A 24302-nucleotide genomic window follows, 5' to 3' on the forward strand; every position below is an offset into this window, starting at 1 on the left:
TGCTGCTGCTCCTGAGGTCTCATCCCCTCGATTCCTTGTGTACTTCAGCAGAGCATCTCCTATTGATCCTTTTTATTGACTCTGCCCGTGCAATCAATCAGCCCCTCCCAGCTGGGCCCTGCAGCTGGAGTTGAAAGTGAGCAAATGTTGTTTGCTCGGGATGGTTTTTAATGCACACAGAGCTGTGCTCTGCCTCTCAGTTGGGTTTTTTTTGGCACTTCACTGCTGGTTAGGGAGTGTTTAGGGAGTGTGAGAAAGGGCTCAGAGTGACTTGAGAAGGGGCTGCTTATCCCTGGTGGGTTTTATGGTCAATTATGATGCTTTTCTCTGCTTATTCTTCTAATTAGGAACATCTTTGTGGCTTTGATAATATTTTTATGTTAAAAAAAATACTTTTTTTGAGTTTTACTGGAGATGAAAATACTCGTAGAATCAAGAGATGAAGGATCATTGATTCCAGCTCCTGGCCCTGCACTGACACCCCAAAATCCCACCCTGAGAGCAGAGTTCAAACTCTCCTGGAGCTCTGGCAGCCAATCCCTGGGGAGCCTGGGGGAAGAATTTTTCCCTAAATCCATCCAAATATTCCATCAGGAGGAGCTGCAGCCCCTCTGAGCTCTGCCCTCAGCTGAACACCCCAAATGCCCTCAGCTTCTCCTCCTGCCCCTTCACCCCTCATGGCTCCTCCTCTGGACACTCTAAAAGGTGAAATTCCCTGAAATTCCACCTTGAGAAGGGGCAAAGCAACACTTTGCCAGGAGAAAAGGGAATTCCCTGCCTGGCAGGAGTGACAGCATTTCCCAGAGTTTCTCCTTGCCCAGCCCCATTCAGCATTTGTGGAGGAAACCCCAGGGAGGGAGGGATTAATCCTGACCCCAGCTGGTGCTGGAGCTGAGGCTTGGCATCATTTCCATTCCTGCCCTCCCCTCTCCAGCTGGAGGAACAGCCCAGTTCTGCTTTCCCGTCCTGAGCTGCCAACCCCGTGTTTGATTTCAGGGCTGCCCTTCCAGTCTGGACTCCAGGCTGGGGCTGGTGGCACCTGAGCTGCTCCAGCAAAGGAGGAAAATCCAGGGAATGGCTCCAAGGGCAGCACAAAATGTGCTTTTTCAGCTGCTCTGGTGGAGCTGTGCCTGCACAGCTTCTTTTCTGATGGATTTGGTCCTGATCCTTCAAGACTTTACCTTGGAATTTGCACTTGAAGCGTTTTGTTGGAAGGCAGGAAGGAGAAATATTCTCCTGGAACATTAAAATCTCCTTCCAGGAAAGCAGCAAAGCCAGGCTGCAGAAGGTGGGTTTGAAGCCCTGCTGCACTTCCAGCAGCATCACTGGGCTCCCAGGAGTGTCCCAGTCGTGCTTGGCTGATAAACTGGGATAAACTGGGAAAAATTTGCTCTTGGAGCAAAAGGTGAAAGGATTTTCATTCTATCAAAAAGATTTTCCCTTTCTTCTGCAGGGAAAAGGATGGCTCCAAAGCTCCTGCCTGAAGGAGAGTAAATATATTTAATAAATTCAGCTTTCCCTGAGAGCAAAAAGATCTTTGTGGCCTTTGTAGTTTGTAACGAATTCTGTTAAAAATGGCTTATTGGTCGTGGCCGTTGGGAAGTTTATTAAATGTATTTGTAGGTGTTATTTCATTTTCTAATGGAAGTTGGGGATGGGATGCTGATAAATTGGGAAGAAAAGTGTTCTCAGGGTGAGCAGGTTAAACCTGGGGAGCTTCCTCGGGGACAGACTGTCCAATGTCACTTTAAAGGACAATGTTTGGGGACTCTGCCCAAAGTCTCCTCTCCCCTTCTCTCCAGGATAACAGGGAGGTGTTGGAGGCTTCTGTCCCTGATCCAGGATTTCCTTGTGCTTTTTCCTTCCTGCTTTTCCCCTGCTCTGTGACATTTTATCCCTGTCTTGGCAGCTTTGCCTCTGCTCTGGTCTTGGTGCATTGAAAAAAATCCAAGGGAAGTTCCTGGTGGGAAAGAGGAGGAATCCAGGGGAGGATTTGTTGGGGCAGGAGGGTGTTGGGATGCTGGACTCACCTTCCTTATCCTCCTCCATGGGAATTGGCTGCACTCCCTTTACCCAGCTCAGGGAAATGCTTTGGAATCACAAACTTTGGAATGATGGAGTTTTCTCACAAATTACAAGCACAAACCCAGTGGGGAGGGAAAGGAGCAGGGAATTCCTGTGGGAACAGCACCTGGGGCAGGAGTTTGGCTCTGGAATTTGGGAATTTGCCTCCACAACTGGAAGTCCTGAATGGCTGTGAAGCCTGGGCTAAGCTGAGGTTTATCCCATCCCCAGAAAAATCCTATTTTCATGTCAGAAATCCCTGGAACAAGGATCAGAGCAGGGATTCATTCCTGTGTCAGAAATCCCTGGAACAGGGATCAGAGCAGGAATTCCTATATCAGAAATCCCTGGAACAGGGATCAGAGCAGGGATGTCCGTGTTAGAATCCCCTAGAAAGGTCTCCCTGTGTTTTTTACACATTTCCTGCCCAATCCTTCTGCCCCCAGGAGTGAAATGAGGCCAATTTTGAGCCTAAACGGGGCTTAGGCTGAGCCCCACAAGTCCAGCTGTGGTTTTATCCTGGCAGTTGGAATGCTGGGGGCAGAATTCCCGTTCTGCCCTCACCTGTGCCAGTGAACCTCCAGCAAAGAAAAGCCTTTGGAGCAGCAGGAAACGATCCCAAAAACACCCCAGTCTGTTGGGAAAACACTTCCATGCACTCAGGGAGAAGCCTTTGCTCAGACTTGTTGCTGAATTGAAGCAGAACTGGTGGGTTTCTGTTTCTGGTGGGCGTCAGAATAAAAAAAACCTCATCAAAGCCAGAGGAAAAGTTGGGAACATTTGTGGAGCTCCATTTTGGGCATATCAAATCTGCATAATCTCATTAAAAGTGCTCTGTCTCTACTGTAACTCCAGCGGCTGCCGAGGCTGTGCGTGCCCAGAATAACTGGAGGGCTGCTCCAGCAGCTTTGGGAAGGTTGTGGGATTGTGTTGAAGCAAAAACAGCCCCCTACAAACTGAGGGAGTGTGTGTTTAAAGGTGGATGGGAAGGGAATGTGTTCCCCCGTTAAATACCTTCTGCAGTGAAAAAATTAAAAAAAAAAATAAAATTGTCAAGGAATTTAAATTAAGAACTCCCCCCTCTTAATAATAAATATGATGATAATAAAAAAAAGCCAAACCAAACCACGGCTGGATCCTCAGCTCCTGGGAGTTTGCATAAAAACAGAGTAGTCCCTTGTTGTGGAAGTCTAATGTGGTGCTGAATGAAAATTCTTCAGTCCCTCATGGTTCCTTCCAGTTCATGGAGTGGGTTGGAGTTTTCTGTGGATCTTTGGAGGTCCCACTGTGCAAAGTTTGAAGGATTTCTTTGGGCCAGTGAGGACGTTGTGTCTGCCACAGGGAGATGAGCTGGGAAGGGGCTCCTCAGGAGAGCTGGGAGCACCTCTGGCACTTTGGGGGGTGTTTAAAAATACCAACCCCAAGGGCTTGGTGGGAAATGAGCCAAGACTTGCCAGGAATGAGCCCCTGGCTGGTCCTGCTGGGTTTTGCATCGTCATCCTCCAGAGCAGGCAGTGAACTGATGTTGCAGGGCACCCCCACAGCCAAGCTGTGTTCCCATATGAGGAAAAGAGTTTTAATTTCACCCCTGAATTTTTAGGAAGAAGAACCAGAAATTTCTATGCTCTTCTCACCCTGATCAGCCCAGTGTCAGCAGAACAGCACCTGTTGGGCAGTAAAAATGTACCTCAAGACCTGATTCTATTGGTCAGCATTCCAAAAAACCCTCCTTGCTTGTTACCTACTTAAAAGAGTGATCCTTTGTGCTTTTTATGGGGTGTCTTAGGAGGTATAAGGGATTTCACTGCAAAAAGGCCCTTCTCACTCATTACCTAGTGATCCTCTGTGCCTTTTTGGGGTGTCTCAGCAGGTTTGAGGGATTTCCCTGTGCTGTGCACAGCTTTTCTTCTGTGTGGTTTGTTGTTATTTCCTCTTTTATTAAAACCTTTTTGCTTTTTCAAAACACCTCCAATCAAGCTATCTCACTAATAATTCTTGAGCCATTTTTGGGTGGTTGGTGGTCACCCCTAGAGCTTGATAACACCTTCGTGGGGCTGATAACACACTGGCCTCATGGTGCTGTTTTACACCGCAACGACACAGACTCTGAGATTCAGAAGGCTGAAAATGACTCCTTTATTTTTGGGATGTGTCTCCCTTTTATACTGTTTTACACAGATTGATTTGATTGGTGACACAAAGACAAACCTCTTCACTCCCATTGGGCAGAGCAGAGGGACAGCAAGAAGTCTCTTCTAGGGAAAGGAATGAATAACAAAGTTACAGTTACAAAAATATTTCTCCTGTTTACAGAAAATCCCTTGAGAAAAGAATTCTAGAAAACCAAAACACCTCAGGCACAACAGCAGCCTCACACAACCTGTATCAAACCACTCCTGACCAAAGCATTTTGGGGTTTGTCTCTGGGTTTTTGGGCTCACCCCTGGCCTTGTGTTGCAGCTGACGACGCCTGTGGAGGGACCCTGCGGGGCCAGAGCGGGATCATCTCCAGCCCTCACTTCCCCCTGGAGTATGGCAACAATGCCGACTGCACCTGGACCATCCTGGCCGAGCCTGGGGACACCATTGCCCTGGTGTTCATGGATTTCCAGCTGGAGGATGGATACGACGTCCTGGAGGTGGCTGGCACCGAGGGATCCTCGCTCTGGTAGGTTCCTGCTGGTGATAAATCCTTGTAGGACACTCTGTGGGCAGAGCCAAACTTCACAGCGTGGTCAGAGTGAGCAGTTTGGGCCTGAAGGAGGGGGAGATTCCCAATTATTCCGTCTGAAATTTGGGATTTGCTTGGTAAACTCTGCAGTGAGCACTGGCTGCTTTGAGTCCTGTTGTCTGCAATGAGAGTCCGTGGTGTGGCTGGGTAGGAAAATAAAGATTTTTAAAAAAAAAAAACCCAAACCAAAATCACTGAACCTCTGAGAACCTCCAACCCTGCCACACTCAAGCCTTGCTTTTGCTAAAAATCCTGATTATTGCTGAACCTGTTGGTGCTGATGGACTTCAGGAAATGTTTCACCACATCCACTTGTCCCTGGGACAGGAGACACAATTCCAACCCTCTCTCTCATCCCAGGGGTTGCCTGGAAAATGCTCTCAGAAATTTTGCTTTGGTTTGGGATAGAGGCCAATATTTCCAGGAGCTACCCCAGTGCTCTGAAGGAAGGGGAAATAAGGAACTGCAGAGGGAATTTGGTGTGTTATTGGTTTGGTAGCAAAGGACACGGTGATCAAGTTAACTCAGCAAATGGTTAAAAGTCCTGACTGGCAGCAGGTGGAAGGTCCTGGAAGTTGGATTTAAACCCAACATCCCTCTGGAAGTGAAGAACTCAGCGTTTGAAATGCTCAGGCGTTGCCTGGGATTATCAGCAGCCAGTTAAATTGTGATTATTTACGAGGATCCTGTTGCAAATCCCATTTATTTGAGTGATTTATCCCGGCTGGCAATTCTGAGGGAGCAGGACTGGAGTGTTTAGGCTGTATTGATGGGAGGGAAGTTGCCATTTACCACGTACCAATTGTTTACCGTTCCCAGGCCCCCTTGGAAAATTAGATGTTGCTGTTTGATGAAAGAAAAAAAAAAAAAAAAAAAAAGCTCAGGCTGGTTTTATTAGAATGCATTAATATTTTAGGGCACTGTTGGTTTGTAGGCACTCAGCTGTGCTTGGCTGGGAAGATGGATGGAGTTGGTTAAGAAACATTATTCAGCCTGGAGGTGTTGCCAGAGCAGAGCTGTGTCTTGTCATGTCAAAAAATAAAACAAAGCCTGGCGAGAGGGAACCTGCTGCTGGGAGAGAAAAAAATAAAATAAAATTAATAAATTCTTCATAAATACAAGAGGGGAAAAAAAACAAAAACAACTTTAAAAATGCCAGTTGTGGGGGGATGTAAGCCTGGCTTTGAGCTGAGCCTGCAGTGCACACATTAAATCTGAGATTAAAGCTTGGTTTAAGTTCTGCAGGTGTCACTTTTGGGGCTCGTTGGAGGGAAAAATGATGGATTCGCATCCCTGCTCCCCCTCCAGGTGTGCCTGTGCTGCATCCCTGACTCTGCCTTTCCTCCCATCACCTTTCCCTGGATGAGCCCAGCCCTTTTTGGGATCCCCCTAATTCCACCTGCAGGAATTCCCCCCTGGCAGAAGCTTTTCAAGGTGCATCCCTGAATTCCACATCCCCGAAATCCCTGAATTTTCACCCCCCAGCCCATTCCAGGGCCTCTCATTTCTCATTCCTGAAGGAAACTTGGGGAATTGCAAAGGAGCCTTGTTTGGAATTTCATCTCTCCGAGCTGGCCCCGGTAATTAAATTCAGATGAGTCAGTTCTCAATAATTTTTGCCCGTAGGGGGGGAAAAAAAAAAAAATGATGCTCCTATCTCTCTTTAACCATGCTGATGTGATTCAGCAGGAAAAGAGAGCTCAAAACCCCTTTTTCCCCCTTCTGCCTATGAAAAAAACGGGTTTTAATTATTGGTAATAGGGCAGAGAGACTCGCAGCCAACTCTCTTGAAGCCTCTCGCAGATGAATATTTCAAATATTTCATTTTCCGAGCGTTCTGGGGAGTTTTAGTCATGGCCAGGGCTGGGCACAAATAAACAAAATCCAATTTCATCAGGATAATTCCAAGCTATGGAGTGGCACCTAATGATGGTATTTATGAGCCCATTAACTCAGCACTTCAAGTAACCTTGACTTGACCTGCTTTTAGAAAAACCTGCATTATCATTCACCCTCCCTGCTTTAAAAATGGAATTTTTGGGGGTTTTGTTTTGTTTTTTATTAAATGAGCCAGCTTGCCTTGAGTGCCTTCACATTGATCCCATCACTTGGAGAGTCCTGAGCTGGGTTTCCTTTGCCCCCCAACCTGTTGGATGTGAATCCTGCAGGAGGAATTCCAAGGGAAAGGGGCTGTGCCAGGCGGTGCAGGAGCTGTTTGAGACAGATTAATAAAAATCACACATTTACAGCTCTTTCAGCTGCTCTGTCGGGAGACCTTGAGCCTTGACAGGTGAGAAATAAAATCCTGCTGTGATGCCTTGGGAAGGCTGAGCTGGAACAGAGACTGGACAGAGCTGAGAATAAAGTGGGTATTTATTAAAAAGCTTTTAAGGACCCACCTTGGGCAGGACAAGAGCCTGGCCAGGGCTGCATCCAAGGTGGACACAAAATGGGCACAAAATGGACACAAAATGTTCATAAAATGGACAAATGGTCACCAGATCTCACACTTTGATAAGTTTTGGTCCATTTGCATACTGGGGTTTAATTGTCCAATTCCAGCTCCAGGTTATGCAGTCCCATCCTTCTTGTTCCTCCCTCCAGCCCACCCTTGTTTGTGCTTTTGGGCCTGAAAACCTGTCCCAGTTGTCCTTGGTGTGCAGCAGGAAAAGGGTTTGTTTTGTGTCCCTGCTGTGTGCAGAGCTGAGTGACACTGACTGTGAGCTCAGAGCTGCCCCCCTGGGCACCACAGAACCTGAAATACATGGGAGATAAAACTTAAAGCATCAGCTGAGCAGGAGCAGGAGGGGGAAGGAGCAGGGTGGGGTCAGGAGGGGCACTGTGGGGTTTCCAGGTTGGGAGGTGGAAGGGGAAGCACAGCAGGAGCTGCCCTGTTCTCCTCCAGGCCACCCAGGTGTGCTCCTGCCCTGTCCCCAGGGTGTGGAATGCTCCCCATTCAGCAACTCCTGAATTAACCTGAGCTTATTTAGAGCCTTGAAAGCCTCCAAAAGGAGGAAATCTCTCTGTGAAGAAAACCTCAGCAGGACTGAAAAGAGTTGGGAGCTGAAGAGTTCTGATGGATTATCAGAGATGCAACAAGAGGGGAAAGCAGGAGAAATCCCAAACCCTTTACCTGGCCCTGCCATACAGATCAGTGTGGTTGCAGGAACTGAGCATTTTGTTAATTTCATGACCATTTTACAGATTATTTTACCCAAATCCTGGGTATTAGTTATAAAAATCTCTCTGGTTTGGGTTGGTTTGGTGCCTCTCTGGTAGAGATTATTTTCCAGAGGGAATGAGGTCCCCTCCAGCCCAGTCCACTCTGGGATTCTGTGACATCTTCACCCCCAGACTTTTTCTCAGCTTCCAAACTTGGAGTTCTCTTCACTTTGTCCCTGAGAGATCTGGCAGGACCAGTGCAATTCCTCCCTCTAAATCCATGGAAAAGAAGAAAATGCCCCAGAGCAGCCTGAGTCCCTCCAGGACCTGCTGGGGCTGGGAATTCCCAGTGCTGAGGCTGTTGGGAATTGCTGCTGATTGTCCCTGGTCTGTGGCACCTCACACCCCAAAACCTGTCACCCAAAACACCCCAAAATGTGTCTCTGTCTGTGGCATTCTGGAGCTTCAGGAGATGTTCCTGATTGGAAAATTCAGGTGGGAACTTTACTTTTAGGATGGAGATGGTTGCTTTGATAACGAGGCTTTGCAGATCTTTTCTATCCCTGTTGTGTTTTGTGTGGGTTGGAGGGACTGGGATTTTCACTGGGAATTGTGCTGCTGTTGCTGCTCTATCCTGGTGTCGTGGGCTTCAGAGCACAGAATGCTCCCAGCCTTTTGGGGTTTATTTTAGGAAACCTGCATCAGCTGTCACATTGCCCCAGAGTGCCTCCCACTCCTTGAGCCTTCCCTTGTCATTCCCCCTGGGAACCAGTTTCTGCTCCTTGATTTTCTGTTGAGGGATGTGGTGGGAGAAGCGGGGCTGTGAGTGAGGAATGGCCAAATCCAGGGAGTTTATTCCTGTCTGGGTTCAGTTCCTCCCCCTCAGTGCCTCAGTGTCTTCATTTTGCCTCTCCAGCCTGGGCGCTGCATTTCCCTCCCTTGCACAAAATCTTTTCTTCCCCTCTGTTTGTTTGGGGTTTTTTTTTACTTATTTTGTGTAGAAATCCTTTTGGCTTTGTCCCGTGGTTCCCTGGAAAAGGAACTTGCCCCTGCATGTGAATTATTGCAAACACTTCCAGCACAGCTGTGCCAGATGTGAAGGCAGCACAGGCACCTCGCTGTGCTCCAGATGTTGGGCAGTGTGTGACAACAAAAGCACCAAGTGCACCAAGTGAGCCTGGGACAACCGAGAACCTGGGAATTCCAAGTTCCTCTGGTTGATTTTATGTTTCTTTTTCTGGAGCTGAGTCCAGGGGACCCCTTGGGGCCATCAGCCCTTCCTGGAGCAGCATTTCTGAAGTTCTCTCTTTGTTTCTCTCCCTGAGACCCTCTGGAGCCATCAGCTCTTTCTGGAGGAGCATTTCTAAAATTTTCTCTCATTCCTGTGTTTCTTTGGGGCCATCAGCCCTTTCTGGAGCAACATTTCTGACATTCTCTGTTGTTTCCATGTTCCTGAGACCCTTTGGGGCCATCAACCCTTCCTAGAGGAGCATTCCTGAAATTCTCTCTTATTTTCATGTTCCTGAGACCTCTTGGATCCACCAACCCTTCCTGGAGGAGCATTTTTGAGGTTCTCATTTCCTGAGACCCCCTTGGAGCTGTCAGTCCTTTCTAGAGCAGCATTTTTGAAGTTCTCTTCTTTCCTGAGACCCCTTGGGGCCATCAGACATTCCTGGAGCAGCGTTCCTTAAATTCCCTCGTTTCCATGTTCTCTGAGTTCCCATTTTCCTGTCAAGAGCCAAGTTTGGGGGAAGATTTTTGAAGGAGCCATCAGCATTCCAGCAGCTCCTCTCAAATTCCTTTTCCCATCCCGACGTGCAGCTGAACTCTTCCCTCCCATCTCCCGAGTGACTCCCAAAAATCATTAAAGCTCTGGGATGCTCTAGGATTCCCTGTGGATGCTGCTGATCCCGTCCCTGGCCGGCCCCTCTCTCTGCACACTCCTGGTGCTCTCAGAGCTGCGGGTCCTGGAGGTCACAGCTTCACACGGTGCTGCTGGTGGGTGGTGAACCATCTCCTCAGCGTGGGCTCCTGATGAAACCAGCCCCTTGCCTTTAAATCAAAGCAGCTTCTGATCCTGCCGTGCCGGCCCCGGAGCTCTCAGCTCCCACTTTTCATCTCAGAGCTGCCTGTGAAGTCTGTGTGGCTCCGGATTGTGTGGTTTGGGATGTGCTCCTCGTGCTGCTCCCTGTGTCTTGGGTAGGTTTTCTCACCCCAGATTTGGGTTGTTTAAAGTCTTTGCCCTCTAAAAGCCCCGAGTCGTGTTGGTACAAAGAAGCGGAGTCTTCAAGGCCTTGTTTTCTGGTTTCTTGTGATGTTTATTTTTTGATATCTCAGAATTTTTTCCACTCCCAGCCGAGGTCTGGACAGGGCTGGGACATGAGGGGACTGACCATTGATGGGGGTCACATCACATTTATACAGATAGTTACGTATAGGTTATTTACTATTTTGTACCACTAAAAGGGTCATTTCTGCTCTGACCCAACCCACTGTCACTGCCCTGTGCCGTCACCACCTCAGGGGATGGAGGACGAGGAAGAAGGAGAGGGACACGAGGCACCACCCAAATCCCACCATCCTGTCCCCCATTTACCTCTATTCTATGAACCCTAAAACTACTGAATTTTGCACGTTCTACTGCACTAAACTACTGTTTTCACTTCCTGGTGATTTGCAATTCCTCTCCTTGTGCTGGAAGTTTCTCCCATGGGCTGAGATCAAACCCAGTGTCTTCCTGGGCTGTGCCAAGGTCTCCAACCCCCCTGGACCAGCTCCACACCCCCTGTCCAGGGCTCAAATTCTCTTTCCCAGGTCCCAGCTCATCCAAAGGGATGTCCTGGACTCCAACACCTGTGCAGCTCTCTGGGATGTTGGCATAGGAAGGAACACACAATCACAGAATTGCGTGTGGTGCTTTATTGAGAGCTCTGGAGGTCGGGGGAGGACCCAAATCCGACTCCACCAGATGTTCAAAATGAACACAATTTTATACCTTTCTTGTTCCACGTTAATCATTAAACCCCTTTGTCCCATTGGTTCTACCCAAGCCTAAACCTGTGACAATGATTCTCATGATTCTTGCATAAGATTCTGGTTTAAGAGAATAATCATATTTCGTTATCAAACTAACATTACAATTGACAATAATGTCATTTATTCTACTGATGATTGTACAGCTACAGATCCTCCTGACCTAATTTTATTCTCAAGGCCTGTGTGCTTTATTAAGAATCACCATCATGCCCCCTTTTCTCCATTCCCTGAGCAAAGTTATACTTGATTTGGTTAAAACAACAGCCTGGAATAACATCCTGAAGCCAACATCCCATTCTCGGGCCCTGCTGCCTCAGAAATCATTTTAACCCTGTACTATCAGGGATAACCCTGCAGGATCCTGCAGACTTTTTTCTGGCATCCCAGACTTTCCCTTTCCAGACGGGATTAGTAATACCTGAGAGCAGAAGTGACTGAAATGTAGGATCATTCATCTCAGGCAGGATTTCTAGGGAATGCTTTGCCTGATCAGGCAGTCTCTACTTGCCTCATTGCTCATTTGCAGAAAAATCTGCAGAAACGTCTCTAAAAGAATCTAAAAATTTGATTTGCTGTGGTTCAGAAATTCACACGACAAACAGCGAGGATTTAGAAATCCTCGAAATTTAGAAATCACAGAGTTCAAACACCTCTGAAGCACTGGGACATCTAATGGTGTATTTTTTTTTTTTTTAACTACATTTTTAAACATTCTTTAAGACCAATGAATCATTGCATCCAATGATGGTCCCTCTCTGTCCCCCCTGTGCCTCCCCAGCAGCTGCTGCTCCTCGCAGAGATTCTGAAAAGCAGATTGCTTTCCCAACCACTCTCATCTCACACTTGCCACTCTCTGGCAGAGGTTTTTCCAGGCTGTAATTGCTTTTATTTGCGAGTTGACAAGAATTATCCTGCCCTGGGCGTGCACGAGGCTGGAGCTGGGAAGGGGTTTTTTTGTGTGTTCTTGAAAGAAATTCTTTCATCACCACTTAAAACCCAGAAAAATGGGAATGTTTCCTTTCCTTGTGCAATGATTGGAGTTTCCTTATTGCAAGAACTCCTGGGTGTTTTATCTGGAATATTCAGATGTTTTTCTTCCATGGGAAGTGTTTTCCATAGAGCTGGGGGATGTGGATGAAGTGGCTTTTGAAATCCCTATTTAAATGTCAGTTACATCTTCTTTGGGATCTGCAAAATCGACTTCTTGATTTAATTCCATCATTTTTCTTCTTTTTCTTCTTTCTTCTAATTGGCAGCGAATCCCACAAAGGCTTCAAAGCCCTAAAGCTTTGCTTTGGTGGGAAACGGTCTTCCTGCAAAATGCCCTTTTTCTCTTGGAAGGTGCATTCCCTGCAGAGAACATTCTGGAGAAGCTGGAACCAGAGCAGTTCCAGTTCCTGGGAGCCGTGGTGGGGAACTCCCAGCCTTTGGAATTCCTGCCCTCCAGGCCCTATTTGGACTTGGATTTCCTCTGTTAAAAGCAGGAGTTTGGAGATCAGGGGAGCTCCAACCATCCCTGAGCATCCTCGGGGCTCTTGGGAAGTCCAAGGGCTGGGAATGCTTTGGACAGAGAGGTTTGTGCTCCCACATTGTCCCAGAGCTCCTGGAACTGCGGAAATACCCGGGAATGCTGGAAGGAGGAAGGGTCAGATGGGTCAGAGGGAAGGGAAGGGAAGGGAAGGGAAGGGAAGGGAAGGGAAGGGAAGGGAAGGGAAGGGAAGGGAAGGGAAGGGAAGGGAAGGGAAGGGAAGGGAAGGGAAGGGAAGGGAAGGGAAGGGAAGGGAAGGGAAGGGAAGGGAAGGGAAGGGAAGGGAAGGGAAGGGAAGGGAAGGGAAGGGAAGGGAAGGGAAGGGAAGGTTTCAGCTCCTTCCCAAGGCTGTGGCTGAATGTGGAGCAGCAGAACCCACTTTTCCCTGCTCCTGGGGAGTGTCTGCTTCCCAAATCCTGCCCTGGGCCATTGCAGGGAGGGAGGAACTGCTGTGACATCAGCCCCATCACCTCTCCCCTTCAAGCCCATCAAACAGGATCCCATTCCCTCTCTCCCCGCAGTCTTACTTTTCCATGCATTAACAGGATGAATTCCATTTGCCACATAGCGCAAAGCTTTTAGTGAATATTCAGACCGGGAAGGGAGATGCTTTTAGGCAGAAAACGAGCCTGATAATGGTTTAATTGCCCTTTTTTTATCCCAATTTGTCCTTTCTTTGTTGTTTGGTCACCTCAGGGGCAAAGATCCCCCATGGAAAGGTCACCAGAGTGTGCTCCTGAATTCTGAGGGATGACGGGCAGGGAAGAAAAAAAAAAAAAAAAAAAATCCCTGAAGGTCATTATTTCTTAATTCCTTTCTGTGTTTGTCGTGCAAACACACGTTAAAAGAGTGTAAAAAAAAAAAAAAAAAAAAAAAAAAAAAAGGTTTTTGGGAGAAACTTCAATAGCTGTAATCTAAAAAAAAAAGTTTTTTTGAGGCTGAGACTGAGCCTGACACGCCTGGCTGGAAGCTGAGAAAAACATTGGAACCTCCTTCAGGATGTGACCCAAAATCCAGGCTGTAAAACACTGAATAAAACCCCGAGTTTGCCAGGGGAAGGAGCCTTTAAATAAGTGCAGGCGATGTTGTAAAAAGTCGGATATTTGAGATTCTCTTTCAAACACTGTCACAGCATGTTATAAATGCAATGGCAAAATCGGATTAGTATCAAAAAGCAATTTATTAGAAAAACGATCCCAATCACCAACAAAGAGAAAAACCACAAATAGGACGGGCAGCGCAGCGCTGGGTGGACAGGGATCCGCACCCAAAGGTACAGATTTCCCAAATCCACACGGAGCGGCGGCAGCTTGGAGTTTTATAGGGTTTTTCATATCCCAAGGCAAAACAGGTGTGGGGCATAGTCCAACAAATAGTCCAGATACATCTTTGAATGGATTTCCTGGATTCGTCGAACTTTGCAAATTGTATTCCGGGAAGGTTCCGTTCACATGTGGATCGGGGTCGCCGGTCCACGGTTACATCGATGTGTAATCTCTGAACGGAGAGGAAGTTCAGAAATTCTTCGTCTGGGTATGATGGCGATTCTTATCTCGGTTGGCCAGTTTCTTTGTCCATCTTGATGGCCCCCATCCTGCTCTTTGTCTCATGCTGGTGTGAAAAACGAGGTTCACTTTTTGGTAAATTTTAAGAAATATGTTTAATAAAATAATTAAGACAATTAGGAGATAAAAAAAGCCAAGTACGGCCAGTCAGGTGACTCGGCATTCAGCCAAGTCCACACTCTGCTATCTCAGAGACATTCTTTAAATACCCTTCTTATCGCAATAGTTTATTTATGAATTCCATAAACTAGTTTCCATATTCCAGGAACTGTTTTGCATGGTCCCTCCTTGGGTCAGCCTTTTTAGAGCATGCGTGTTTCGTGGCTGTGTCTTTATTATTGCTTTTAGCTTGGGCCTTGGTCTATACTTTCTTCAGATGGGAGATGCCGATAGTTGGTGTATCAACAGCAGAGTCTTCTTTACATGTTCACTGGGTGTTATCCCAACCAAACAGACAGTTTAAACAGACTTAGATCAACTACTACCACTATGCCTAATCTTCTTTTACCAATAGCAGAAATAAACTTATATCCTATATCCTTACCACGTTATTAATCACACAGCACACATCTTGCGAAAAGCCAATTTTATAATGCACATTTATAACATCTGGGTACGATGGCGATTCCTATCTCGGTGGGCCAGTTTCTTTATCCATCCTGATGGCCCCCGTCCTGCTCTTTGTCTCAGGCTGGGAAGTGGTTGCTGTATGAGAGAATTTTTAAACAGACTATACCTTTTTACATTTTTATATCAACACCAATCTAACACATATTTCTATATTTTTCATCACGAATTTTTACCCCCAATGTCACATTTATCAACAGCAGAACGCCGATTCCCCGCGGCTAAAGCGAGGATTGGCACAAATTTGGTGGGGAAAGATCAGTGCCGTCACTCCGAGCTGTTCCAGGAGCTGTTTTCTCATGTTCAGACACCAATTCCTGTCATTTTGGGGACGCGGGGAGGTCTCGCTCGGCGCAGGGATCCGGGGGAGCTGTTCTGGTGTCAGGATGTGTCTGCCGGAGCTGATAAGGCTCCTGTTCTACACCCGCCCTTATCTGCGGCTTCAAAGGGAGCTCACACACCTCGGCTGCTTTCAAAGGCCTCTCCCTGCTGGCTTTTCTCCGGGCCCCTCTCAGGGATGGTTTTTGCTGCTATTTACAAGTTGTTTCAAGGGTGGAATCACTTTGTTTTCAGATGTCAGCCGCCTCACCAAATCTGCTTTATAAATGCTCTTTTCCCTGCTGGCTTTGCTGCAGCTGCTGCCTGGATCCCTGGGCTGGTTTTCCATCCCCTCCCTGGAGCTGGGGATCGCCTCTGCTGGATCCATTCGGTGAAAAACGAGGTTCACTTTGTAGTAGATTTTAAGAAATATGTTTAATAAAATAATTAAGACAATTAGGAGATTAAAAAAATCAAAGTACGGCCGGGTGACTCTGCACTCAGCCAAGTCCACACTTTGCTATCTCAGAGACATTCCTTAAATACCCTTTCTATTGTATTAGTTTATGAATATTCATATTTTTTCCATAAACTAGTTTCTATATTTTAGGAGCTGCTTTGCACGGCTCCTTTTTGGCTCTGCCTTTTTAGAGCATTTGTGTTTCTGGGCTGTGTCTTCATTATCACTTTCAGTTTGGGCTTTGGTCTGTGCTTTCTTCAGGTGGGAGATGCTGATAGTTGGTGTATCAATAGCAGAGTCTTTACACGTTCACTGGATGTTATTTCAACCAAACAGACAATTTAAGCACACTTATATCAACTACTATCACTATGCCTAATTTTCTTTTACTAATAGCAGAAATAAAAAACTTACATCCTATATTCTTACATTATTAATCATATAGCACACATCTTGCGAAAAGCCAATTTTATAATATATATTTATAACAATTCTGTGCTGAATTCATCCCTCTGCCCTTAAAATTATATTTTTGGGGGGTGTTTGGGCCTCAGGGGAGGAAAATGTCAGCGTTTCAAACACCAGTGTAGTTCCTCTTGAGAGGGCAGAGGTAACAAAGTGTGGCCACAGCATGGAAAAACTTGAATTTGGGGATTGGAATTGTGTTTTCAGAGCTGGTATTTGTTAATATTGACGTGTTTTCAGAGCTGGGCTGTTGTATTTGTTATTCCTGGTGTGTTTTCACAGTGCTCTGTTGTATTTGCTCCATAAATATCTGGGATCTCTGTGTCTTGACACATCTGGAATTATCTATTAATAATTTAGCCAAACTTCTCAATTTTCCAGCTCCAGTCCAGGCCTGGGGGCCTCTTGTCCTCCAGTCTCAATCTTATAGTTAATGTGGCAAAAAATGCCCTTTTTTCCTGTTGTTTGCTTTGCTGCTGCTGCTCTAAAAGCTCAGGATGCCCTGGCAGGGCTCAGTGGGATGAGGAGGGAAGGGCAGAGTCTGTTTTCCATTCTGTTCCCCTGGGAGCTGCTGGATTCCTGAAGGGAATTGCTTTAGCAGCAGTTTGGGGTTGGTCAGGGGTCAGATGTGAGGGGTGAACCCTCAGCGGAGCATCCTCGGGGCAGGGGAAGATTTTCCTTTCCAGGCCCTGATGTTTCCTTAAGGAATTAATCCCAAACCTGGCTCTGGGAATGAATGGGCTGTCAGGGAGGGATTCCTGTGAGAATCATCAATTCCACAGGCTTCCAAATCCAGTTTTTTCCTTCCCTGGGAGCTGCCACCACTGCTGGCTCTTGGCACGGGCACATTTCTGTGTCCCAGACTGAAATCTGGTCCCATCAGTTGTCACAAGCAGGCACTTCAGTGAGCTCAGCTCAGGCTGCCCAAAGCCCAGATGGAGGCAGATCCTGGGCTGGGTTTTGGCTCCTTGGCACAGCTCTGCTCTGTCCTGGCAGGTCGGGATCTCTCCAGCTCCTGCTGGCCTTGGCTGTGACACTTTTGGCTGTTTCACAGCAGGGCTGGGTTGATTTTTGCCTCCCAGGGATGTTTCTGGTGGCTGGGTTTGGAGTAGGGATCAGGAAGATGCCCAGGGCGTCAGTAAATATTGGAGGATTAGGAATAAACAAAATGCTGTTGGCAGTTCATGCCCAAGGATTGCTTTACTGGCTGGAATTCCCACAGAATTTGGGATGGAAAGGACCTAAAATCCCATCCCATTCCACCCCTGCCATGGGGACACCTTCCACTGTCCCAGGCTGCTCCATCCTGGCCTGGGACACTTCCAGGGATCCAGGGGCAGCCACAGATTCTCTGGGAATCCCATCCCAGCTCCTCCCCACCCTCCCAGGGAGGAATTCCTTCTCATTATCCCCTCCTGAGTCCTTTTCTATAAAAGAGGAGCGGTGACACCAGAACCTGTAAAGCTCTGGAATATCAGCAGGATTTGGGTTGGAAGGGAGCTCCAAGCCCATCCCTTTCCCATCCATTCCCATCCATTTCCCATCCCTTTCCCATCCCTTTCCCATCCATTCCCATCCATTTCCCATCCATTCCCATCCCTTTCCCATCCATTTCCCAGCCATTTCCCACCCTTCCACTGTCCCAGGTTGCTCCAAGCCCTGTCCAACCTGGCCTGGGTCACTTTCAGGGCTGGGACATCCACAGCTTCTCTGGAAAATCCTATAAACTGTTGTAAAACCTGAAAACTCGGCCAGCCTTTTCTACACTTTGAAAACAGTCCCATTCCTTTGATAATTCCCAGTTGGAGCACTGGGGGAATACCCATCCCTTCCTGCTCTTCTTTATCCCTTTGTCTTTCTCCCACTCTTTCTAAATTAATTTTATAATCATCCTTTAAATGATGGAGCAGCTGAAATTAGCTCTTTTAGCCAGAATTACCTGCATTAAAGATCTCCCTTAAAAAAAGAAAGGCATAAAGGTAATGAATAGCTTCAATTATTATAATGTGGCTTAGCTTGTGCTTTTTCTCTTGGAAAAACGTGGTTTTGATAAGTCAGCTGTTCTTTAAAGGAAGGAAAAAAAAAATATAACAGAAGTGCTTCAGGCTGGAAGTTGGCAGGAAGGAATTTGGAAATCAGGTTGTTCCCTGTGTAATGGCAGAGAATAAATTACCCCCATTGATCCTGGAGCAGTGCCCTGTGCTCCAAACAGCCCGGTGGGAAGGGGAGTGCTCAGAGAAAATTCGGGGTTTTTTTGGTTTTTTTTTTTTTTTTTTTTGCACAGATGCTTTATGTGAGTTTAAAAACCAAAGGATATTTGTTCAAAGCCACACTGGAATTTCTAGAGCCTGGAAGTGAATCAAAGGCGAGGGAGAAGGAGAGGGAAATCTTGAAAGAGGTTTCAAAGGCGCTCTGTGATGGGTGAGGGGGAGGCTGGAGATGGCAAGGCTGATTTGGGAGAGGGGGGCAGGAATGGGGTGGTGGAACAGGGAACGGGGCTGGGAGCTGCTCCCAGCTCCCCCCAGCCCAGGGGGTCCTGCTGGTGCTGCCCCAGGAGGGTCCCCAGGCTGGGATGGACCTGAGGGGATTGGGGATGCTCAGGGGTCTCTGCTGGCCCTTGGGATTTCCTGCTGCTGCTGCTGCTTGGGCAGGTGGCTGCTGTGCCCAGGTGTGTTCTGTGTCCTGTGTCCAGGTGGGTGCTGGGGCAGGTGGGTCCTGGGCAGGTGGGTGCTGTGCCCAGGTGTGTTCTGTGTCCTGTGTCCAGGTGGGTGCTGGGGCAGGTGGATCCTGTATCCAGGTGTGTCCTGGGCAGGTGGGTGCTGTGCCCAGGTATATTCTGTGTCCTGTGTCCAGGTGGGTGCTGGGGCAGGTAGGTCCTGGGTAGGTGGGTGCTGTGCCCAGGTGGATGCTGGGGCAGGTGGATCCTTTATCCAGGTGTGTTCTGTGGCCAGGTAGATTCTGTGTCCTGTGTCCAGGTGGGAGCTGTGCCAGGAGTTTTCTGTGCCAGGTGGGTCCTGTGTCCAGGTGGGTCCTGGGCAGTTGGGTGCTGTGTCCTGTGTCCAGGTGGGTGGTGTGCCAGGTGGATCCTGTATCCAGGTGTGCCCCGTGCCCAGGCAGATTCTCTGTCCTGTGCCCAGGTGGGTGCTGCTCTTAGGTGTATGCTGTACCCAGGTATGTTCTGTGCCCAGGTGGGTGCTGTGACAGTTTTCTGTGCCAGGTGGGTGCTGTATTTAGGTGGATCCTATGCCCAGGTGGGTGCTGGGGCAGGTAGATCCTCTATTCAGGTGTGTTCTGTGCCCAGGCAGGTTCTCTGTCCTGTGCCCAGCTGTATCCTGTGCCCAGGCAGATTCTGTGTCCTGTGCCCAGGTGGGTGCCCACACCTGCAGTTGGTGCTGCCAGTTCTGCTGTCCCAGTGCAAACTGGAACATTCCCAGTAAAACCTCCCCGGGCTTTGCGTTTTCCTGGGTGTGAGCAGTGCCTGGATCCCTGTCCCAGCCCAGCCCCGGGATTTGGGAATGTTCCCAGGTTTCCTGTGTGTGAGCAGTGCCTGGATCCCTGTCCCAGCCCTGCTCTGGGATTTGGGAATGTTCCTGGATGTGAGCAGTGTTTGGGAAGAGGCTCCTGATCCAGAGAGTCCCCCTGGGCTGGGCAGTTCTCTCCCGTTTGTTTGATGTGCACAGGCTGAGATAAACTCAGGGAAAACCTTCTGAAACTCTGATATTTCACCCTCTGATTTGAGCCTCGTTTCCAATTGAAGAGAGAAAAAGCTCCTGATTCTGATGGCTGCACTTCATCATCTTAAAAGTCTTTTTCAACCTTAACAACCTCATGATCTGTGTTGCCACATTCCCCTCAAAAACCTGTTTAAAAGCAGAAATGTTGAAGCAGGAAAAGCAGAGCTCAATATCTGCTCCCCCCCAGAAACTCCAAAGCAGAACGATCTCAGTGATTGGCATTTAGAACATTCTGTCATTGATTATTTTTTTTTTCTCTCAGGCTTTTAAGGAACTATAGATTTTTTAGCCCAAAATTAATATATCGGAATTTTGGTGGGCAGAATAAAACCCTCATTAAATTTTGCAATGGATCAAACAGCTTGCAATTAAAATTCATTTTGAAGCGAGTTAGCAGAAGTTTTGTTAATGTTTAACATCTTTATGGGTGTCATTCTTTGTAAATTTGGACTAATTGAGTCCAAAGGGACAAACTCACGGATTCTGCATTTGCTGTGGATGCCAGGCCTTGCTTTTGCTTTTGGCATTTTTTCCCCTTCCTTCATGCAAGTTCTGATTTTAGCAAGTTGCCAGGAAAGCAACTTATTTTGTTTCTCCTGCCAAACTGCCAAGAATCCATCTTCCTAAATCTCGGGAAGACTGCAGCAAATCTCTGGGAAAGACAAGCAAGGCTCCACTGACTCCAAGGTGTTTCCTGATGGGAAGTTCAGGAGATTCCAACTTGGATTTTTTTTTTAGGTTTTCCTTCTAAAAATGTTGTTCAGAACAAGCTGCTCTCTGGGCATGTAAAAGCCTTGGCTGGGCTCCTGGTTGTATCCTGAAGCTTGGAGGTTTCCTTGACTGGAACAGAAACCAGCCTGGAACATTTGGAATTGGGAATTTTCATCTTTCTTACTCCCCTTGAATATTTTCCCTGCGATGCCAAAGGAGTTTATAGAGAGCAGCAAAAGCAGTGGGAAATATTTCAGAGTGTGTGGAATCCGAGACCACAACCTGACCTGGCAGAGCTTTAAAATCCCCCCTGGACTTGCAGGTGAGGAGGGCTCAGAGTTCGCAGAGTTGGTGCTTTGAAGATTCTTCCCAGCAAAGCTGGATTGAACCCAAATTTAATCCAACCAGGATTTTGAACCCAAATTTAATCCAATCCAAAAAAATCTGGAGCAGGCTCTGCACTCCTCAAACACCATCAGCAACACCCAGCTCAGAACAGGCTCTTAATGGCACTTTATTGATTGAAAGAGGAGAGAGTTTATCTAAACTGGGAACAATTCTGGGAATTTCCTGCTGGATTTGGCTGCTCTGGGGCCGCACCAGGCTTTGATTTAAATCAGCACAAATAAAGTTGTCACTGCACGAGGCTTCAGGTTCTTGTTGGGTGCCCTGGCTTGAGCTGAGCAGGGAGATGCTGCAAAAAAAAAAGATGCTCAGATCCTCCAGAATTGCACAGAATTCCAGGCTGGAATTGCAGGGTGCTGCTGGCTGTGCTGTGAGGTGACACTGTCCTGCCTGGTGCAGGACGTCAGGGCTCTACCAGCCCCATGGAATCTCTCCTCTCCTGGGGCAGGACGTGGTGTTTCCCTCTGAACTGGACAGGATTGCTCCTTTTTTCCCTTTTTCCCCCTTTTTCCAGGGTGGGAATGTGTCCATGGGCTCCCTCAGAGGTTTGTCCCCTCTCCCACATCATTAATGAAGGCACAGAACATCACAGGCCCCACGCTGTGAAGGTGCATTTTAATTTTTTTTCACTGTCTGCTGCCTTGCTCAGAATTCTGCTTCATTTTCAACTAGGGAAACATTTCAGGATTTTTTTTTTTATCTGATCAAACCCTTGGAAATGGCAATGATAGGAGAGTGAGCAATGACACAACTCACATCAGCTGAGGAGATGGAGTGGAGAAGGTGCAGATTGATCTCTGAGGAGCTGGGAGAGGAAGAGAAGCTCGGAGCAGCAAAGGGCAGACAGAGAGCAGTTTTAAAAAGCAGGAAATAATAAAGCAGGAACCCACTGGCAGCGCTCAAGAGTTTTTGCAGTCGGAAAGACATCACTTTGTGTTAAGGTCACCCATAGAGTGCCTTAAAAAAAGACATTTTACCCTTTTGGAGTTCTCGTTCTGCTGCTTTGGCAGCTCGGATCTGTGCACTCGGCTGTTGAGAGCTCTTCATCCTCCCTGGAAAGCCACGGAGCACCCAGGCATGGAGCAGCCCTGGCCCTGCCGAGCTCAGGTTGTGATGCTCAGCCCTGCCAGAGCTTTGGTCTGGAGAGCAGAGGGAGGATTGATGAGTTTGGTGTGTCTGGGAGGAAGGGCTGGCTCTCACCCAGCGCTGGGATTGAGGCAGGAGGGATTCCTCCAGCCCGGGAGGTTTGGTCACCCCTGGCCATAAAAACCTTGCCCAAATTCTGGGGTGTTTGACCCATTGTGAGGTGTGTGACACCTTGTGGGATGTGTGACACCCTCCCCGTGAGAGCTGCTCCCCATCCCTGACTGATGGAACTTCTGGGAAGTTCCTGACTGGAACTTCCTCCAGTTCTGATGGAACTGGAGCGTTGTGGCTTTAAGTGGAACGAGGATGTTCACGAGCAAACCCGTATTTTGTCAATGTAAATGCAGAATTCTGTCAGAGCCAAAACTGGGTCTGTCGAGCTGCTGCTCCAATTGCACTTCTGATAACTCAGCTGCTGCTTTTCCTTTTTATTCTTTTTTTTCTTTTTTTGGGGGGGAAACTAAAAGCAGCAGATGGGTTTGGAGTTCGAGGGGGGTGGTGCACTTTGGATAAACCATTTTTTTATCTCCCCTCAAACTGGGGCTGGGGATTCCCTGTCCCCAAGGACTGTAGGGTGAGGGACATCCATCATCTGTGCTGCTCCTGGGGGTGGGAGAGCCTGGAAAATTGGGGGCATCCCTGGTGTGGGCTGGGCTGGACCCACAAAAGGACTTTGTTCCTGCGGTGTTCTGTGATGTAAATCAAAGCTAACAAGGGGGGCAGGCTGCGCTGCCTCTCCTCGAGCTGTGCAGATGGGGATGAGCTCGGAGATGCTCAATCTGTGCCTTCCCTGCCTGCAGGATGAGCAGGGAGCTGTTCAAAGAGCCCGAGCTGTTGTTCCCCTCGCCGCGGTCCTGGTGCCTCTCAGCGTCTTGTGGCTTTTTGGTCCCATTAAAATCAAGCTGTGAACAAAAGCAGGTTATTGATTCTCGAGAGCAGGAGGATCCTTTGGCAGGCGGTTAATGAACAGAGAACTCTTTCCAGGCTCTGATTTTTCGAAGGGTGTTGAAGTTGTAACATCTCAGTTACGGCGTGACAAGGAGCCTGCGAAGCCTCCCAGTCATCCAGAATTAATCCGTTCCCAAGTGGGGATTTCTGGATTCTGCCAGTGGATTGGTCCCAAAAACCTTTCTGGGTGGCCAAGAAAAGAGAAGAGGGTCCCCCTCTAATCTCTTGTTGCTGTTGGGGTTCACTGGGGTGACTCTGATCACCCTCTGGGGACACTGACAGAGCCTTAAAAGGCTCCAACCCTCCCCACAGCCTCAAGAAAGAACTGCAGGGCTTGGTCTGGGGGTTTGTTTTGGTGCCAGGCTGTGGGATTCTCCTGGTGTATCCACGAACACAGACAAGGCCACGTGTGGGAACATCACTGCAGAGGAATTTATTAAATGAATCTGCTGTTCACGAGTCCTCCAGTGCTTCCCCTGCTATTGCTGCCACACAAGAGCTTCTCGTGCACACAAAAATGGAAATTGCTGGGATGTGGAGAGTGGAGCTGGCTGAGGGAGGAGGGCTGAAGTGCCATTGTTCCCTCAGAACAAGAGGGGATCTCTGCAGAGGCACAGCTCTCAATGGGACCATGAGAGCAGCAGCCACGTCTTGGTGCTTTTGTGCTCCATAATTGGATTTTACAATTCTGGTGTGGGGGAGTCCTGGAAATTCTGGGCTGTGCACCCAAACTTGGAAGTCCCTGATGTGTGTCACGTAGCTGTGATCTGACCCCTGTGGTGGCCGGTGTGTGTTTGTGCCCCTGCTCAGGCACAGGGAGGGTTTTGGATAAAGATCTGTCACCCCTGGCATTTCCCTTCTCCTCTGAAACTCACCCCCTTTGCAGCCCCCACATGGAGAGGGCAGGGACAGCAAATCCCAAGGACAGGGACAGCAAATCCCATCCTGGACAGCTCTCAGATGAATCCATGGAGCTGGCCTGAAGGGAAGGTTGTCCAGGCAGTTTCCAAGGTGTTTTTAAATCGTTTTTCCCCAAGCAATGACAACAAAGGCAGCATTATGATAAAAATGACATTCCTGGGTCTGTAACGATGCCATTAACGTTAGTTCTGAGCGCGTGAAAAAGGTGCCGAGGCTCCCAACGAGCCAAAACTGTGCCAGTACTGACAGAAAACCATTTTCTACAGTTGGTTTATTGCAGGTTTTAACTACAGTTTGGAAAGCTGAGGAAGGAACCCACCCCAGGCCCCTGAGAAACGTTCCCCCCATAATATCCATATTTATCACTTCCCGCCTCCTCCCTCAGCTGCCTGCAGCTCTTCCAGGGTCATTGTTTCCTCTCTGCTGCTGGAAGGCATCTCCCAAAGTGTTATTTCTCCTTGTTAATGCTCTGCTCTCGCAG

The 24302-nt window shown here is 48.0% G+C and overlaps 1 protein-coding gene across 1 annotated transcript in view; it reads left to right on the forward strand.

The window, feature by feature from the left end:
- CSMD2 (CUB and Sushi multiple domains 2) overlaps nt 1–24302 on the forward strand; it is a gene marked incomplete at both ends in the record, with an annotated part of 295395 nt that overhangs the window by 83304 nt on the left and 187789 nt on the right. Inside the window, 1 exon segment of the mRNA XM_083879352.1 lies at nt 4525–4732. Coding sequence (XP_083735478.1) covers nt 4525–4732 — 208 coding nt within the window.

This window comes from Zosterops lateralis (genome assembly GCF_965231275.1).
Source record: "Zosterops lateralis genome assembly, chromosome: 28".
Lineage (NCBI taxonomy): Eukaryota > Metazoa > Chordata > Aves > Passeriformes > Zosteropidae > Zosterops > Zosterops lateralis.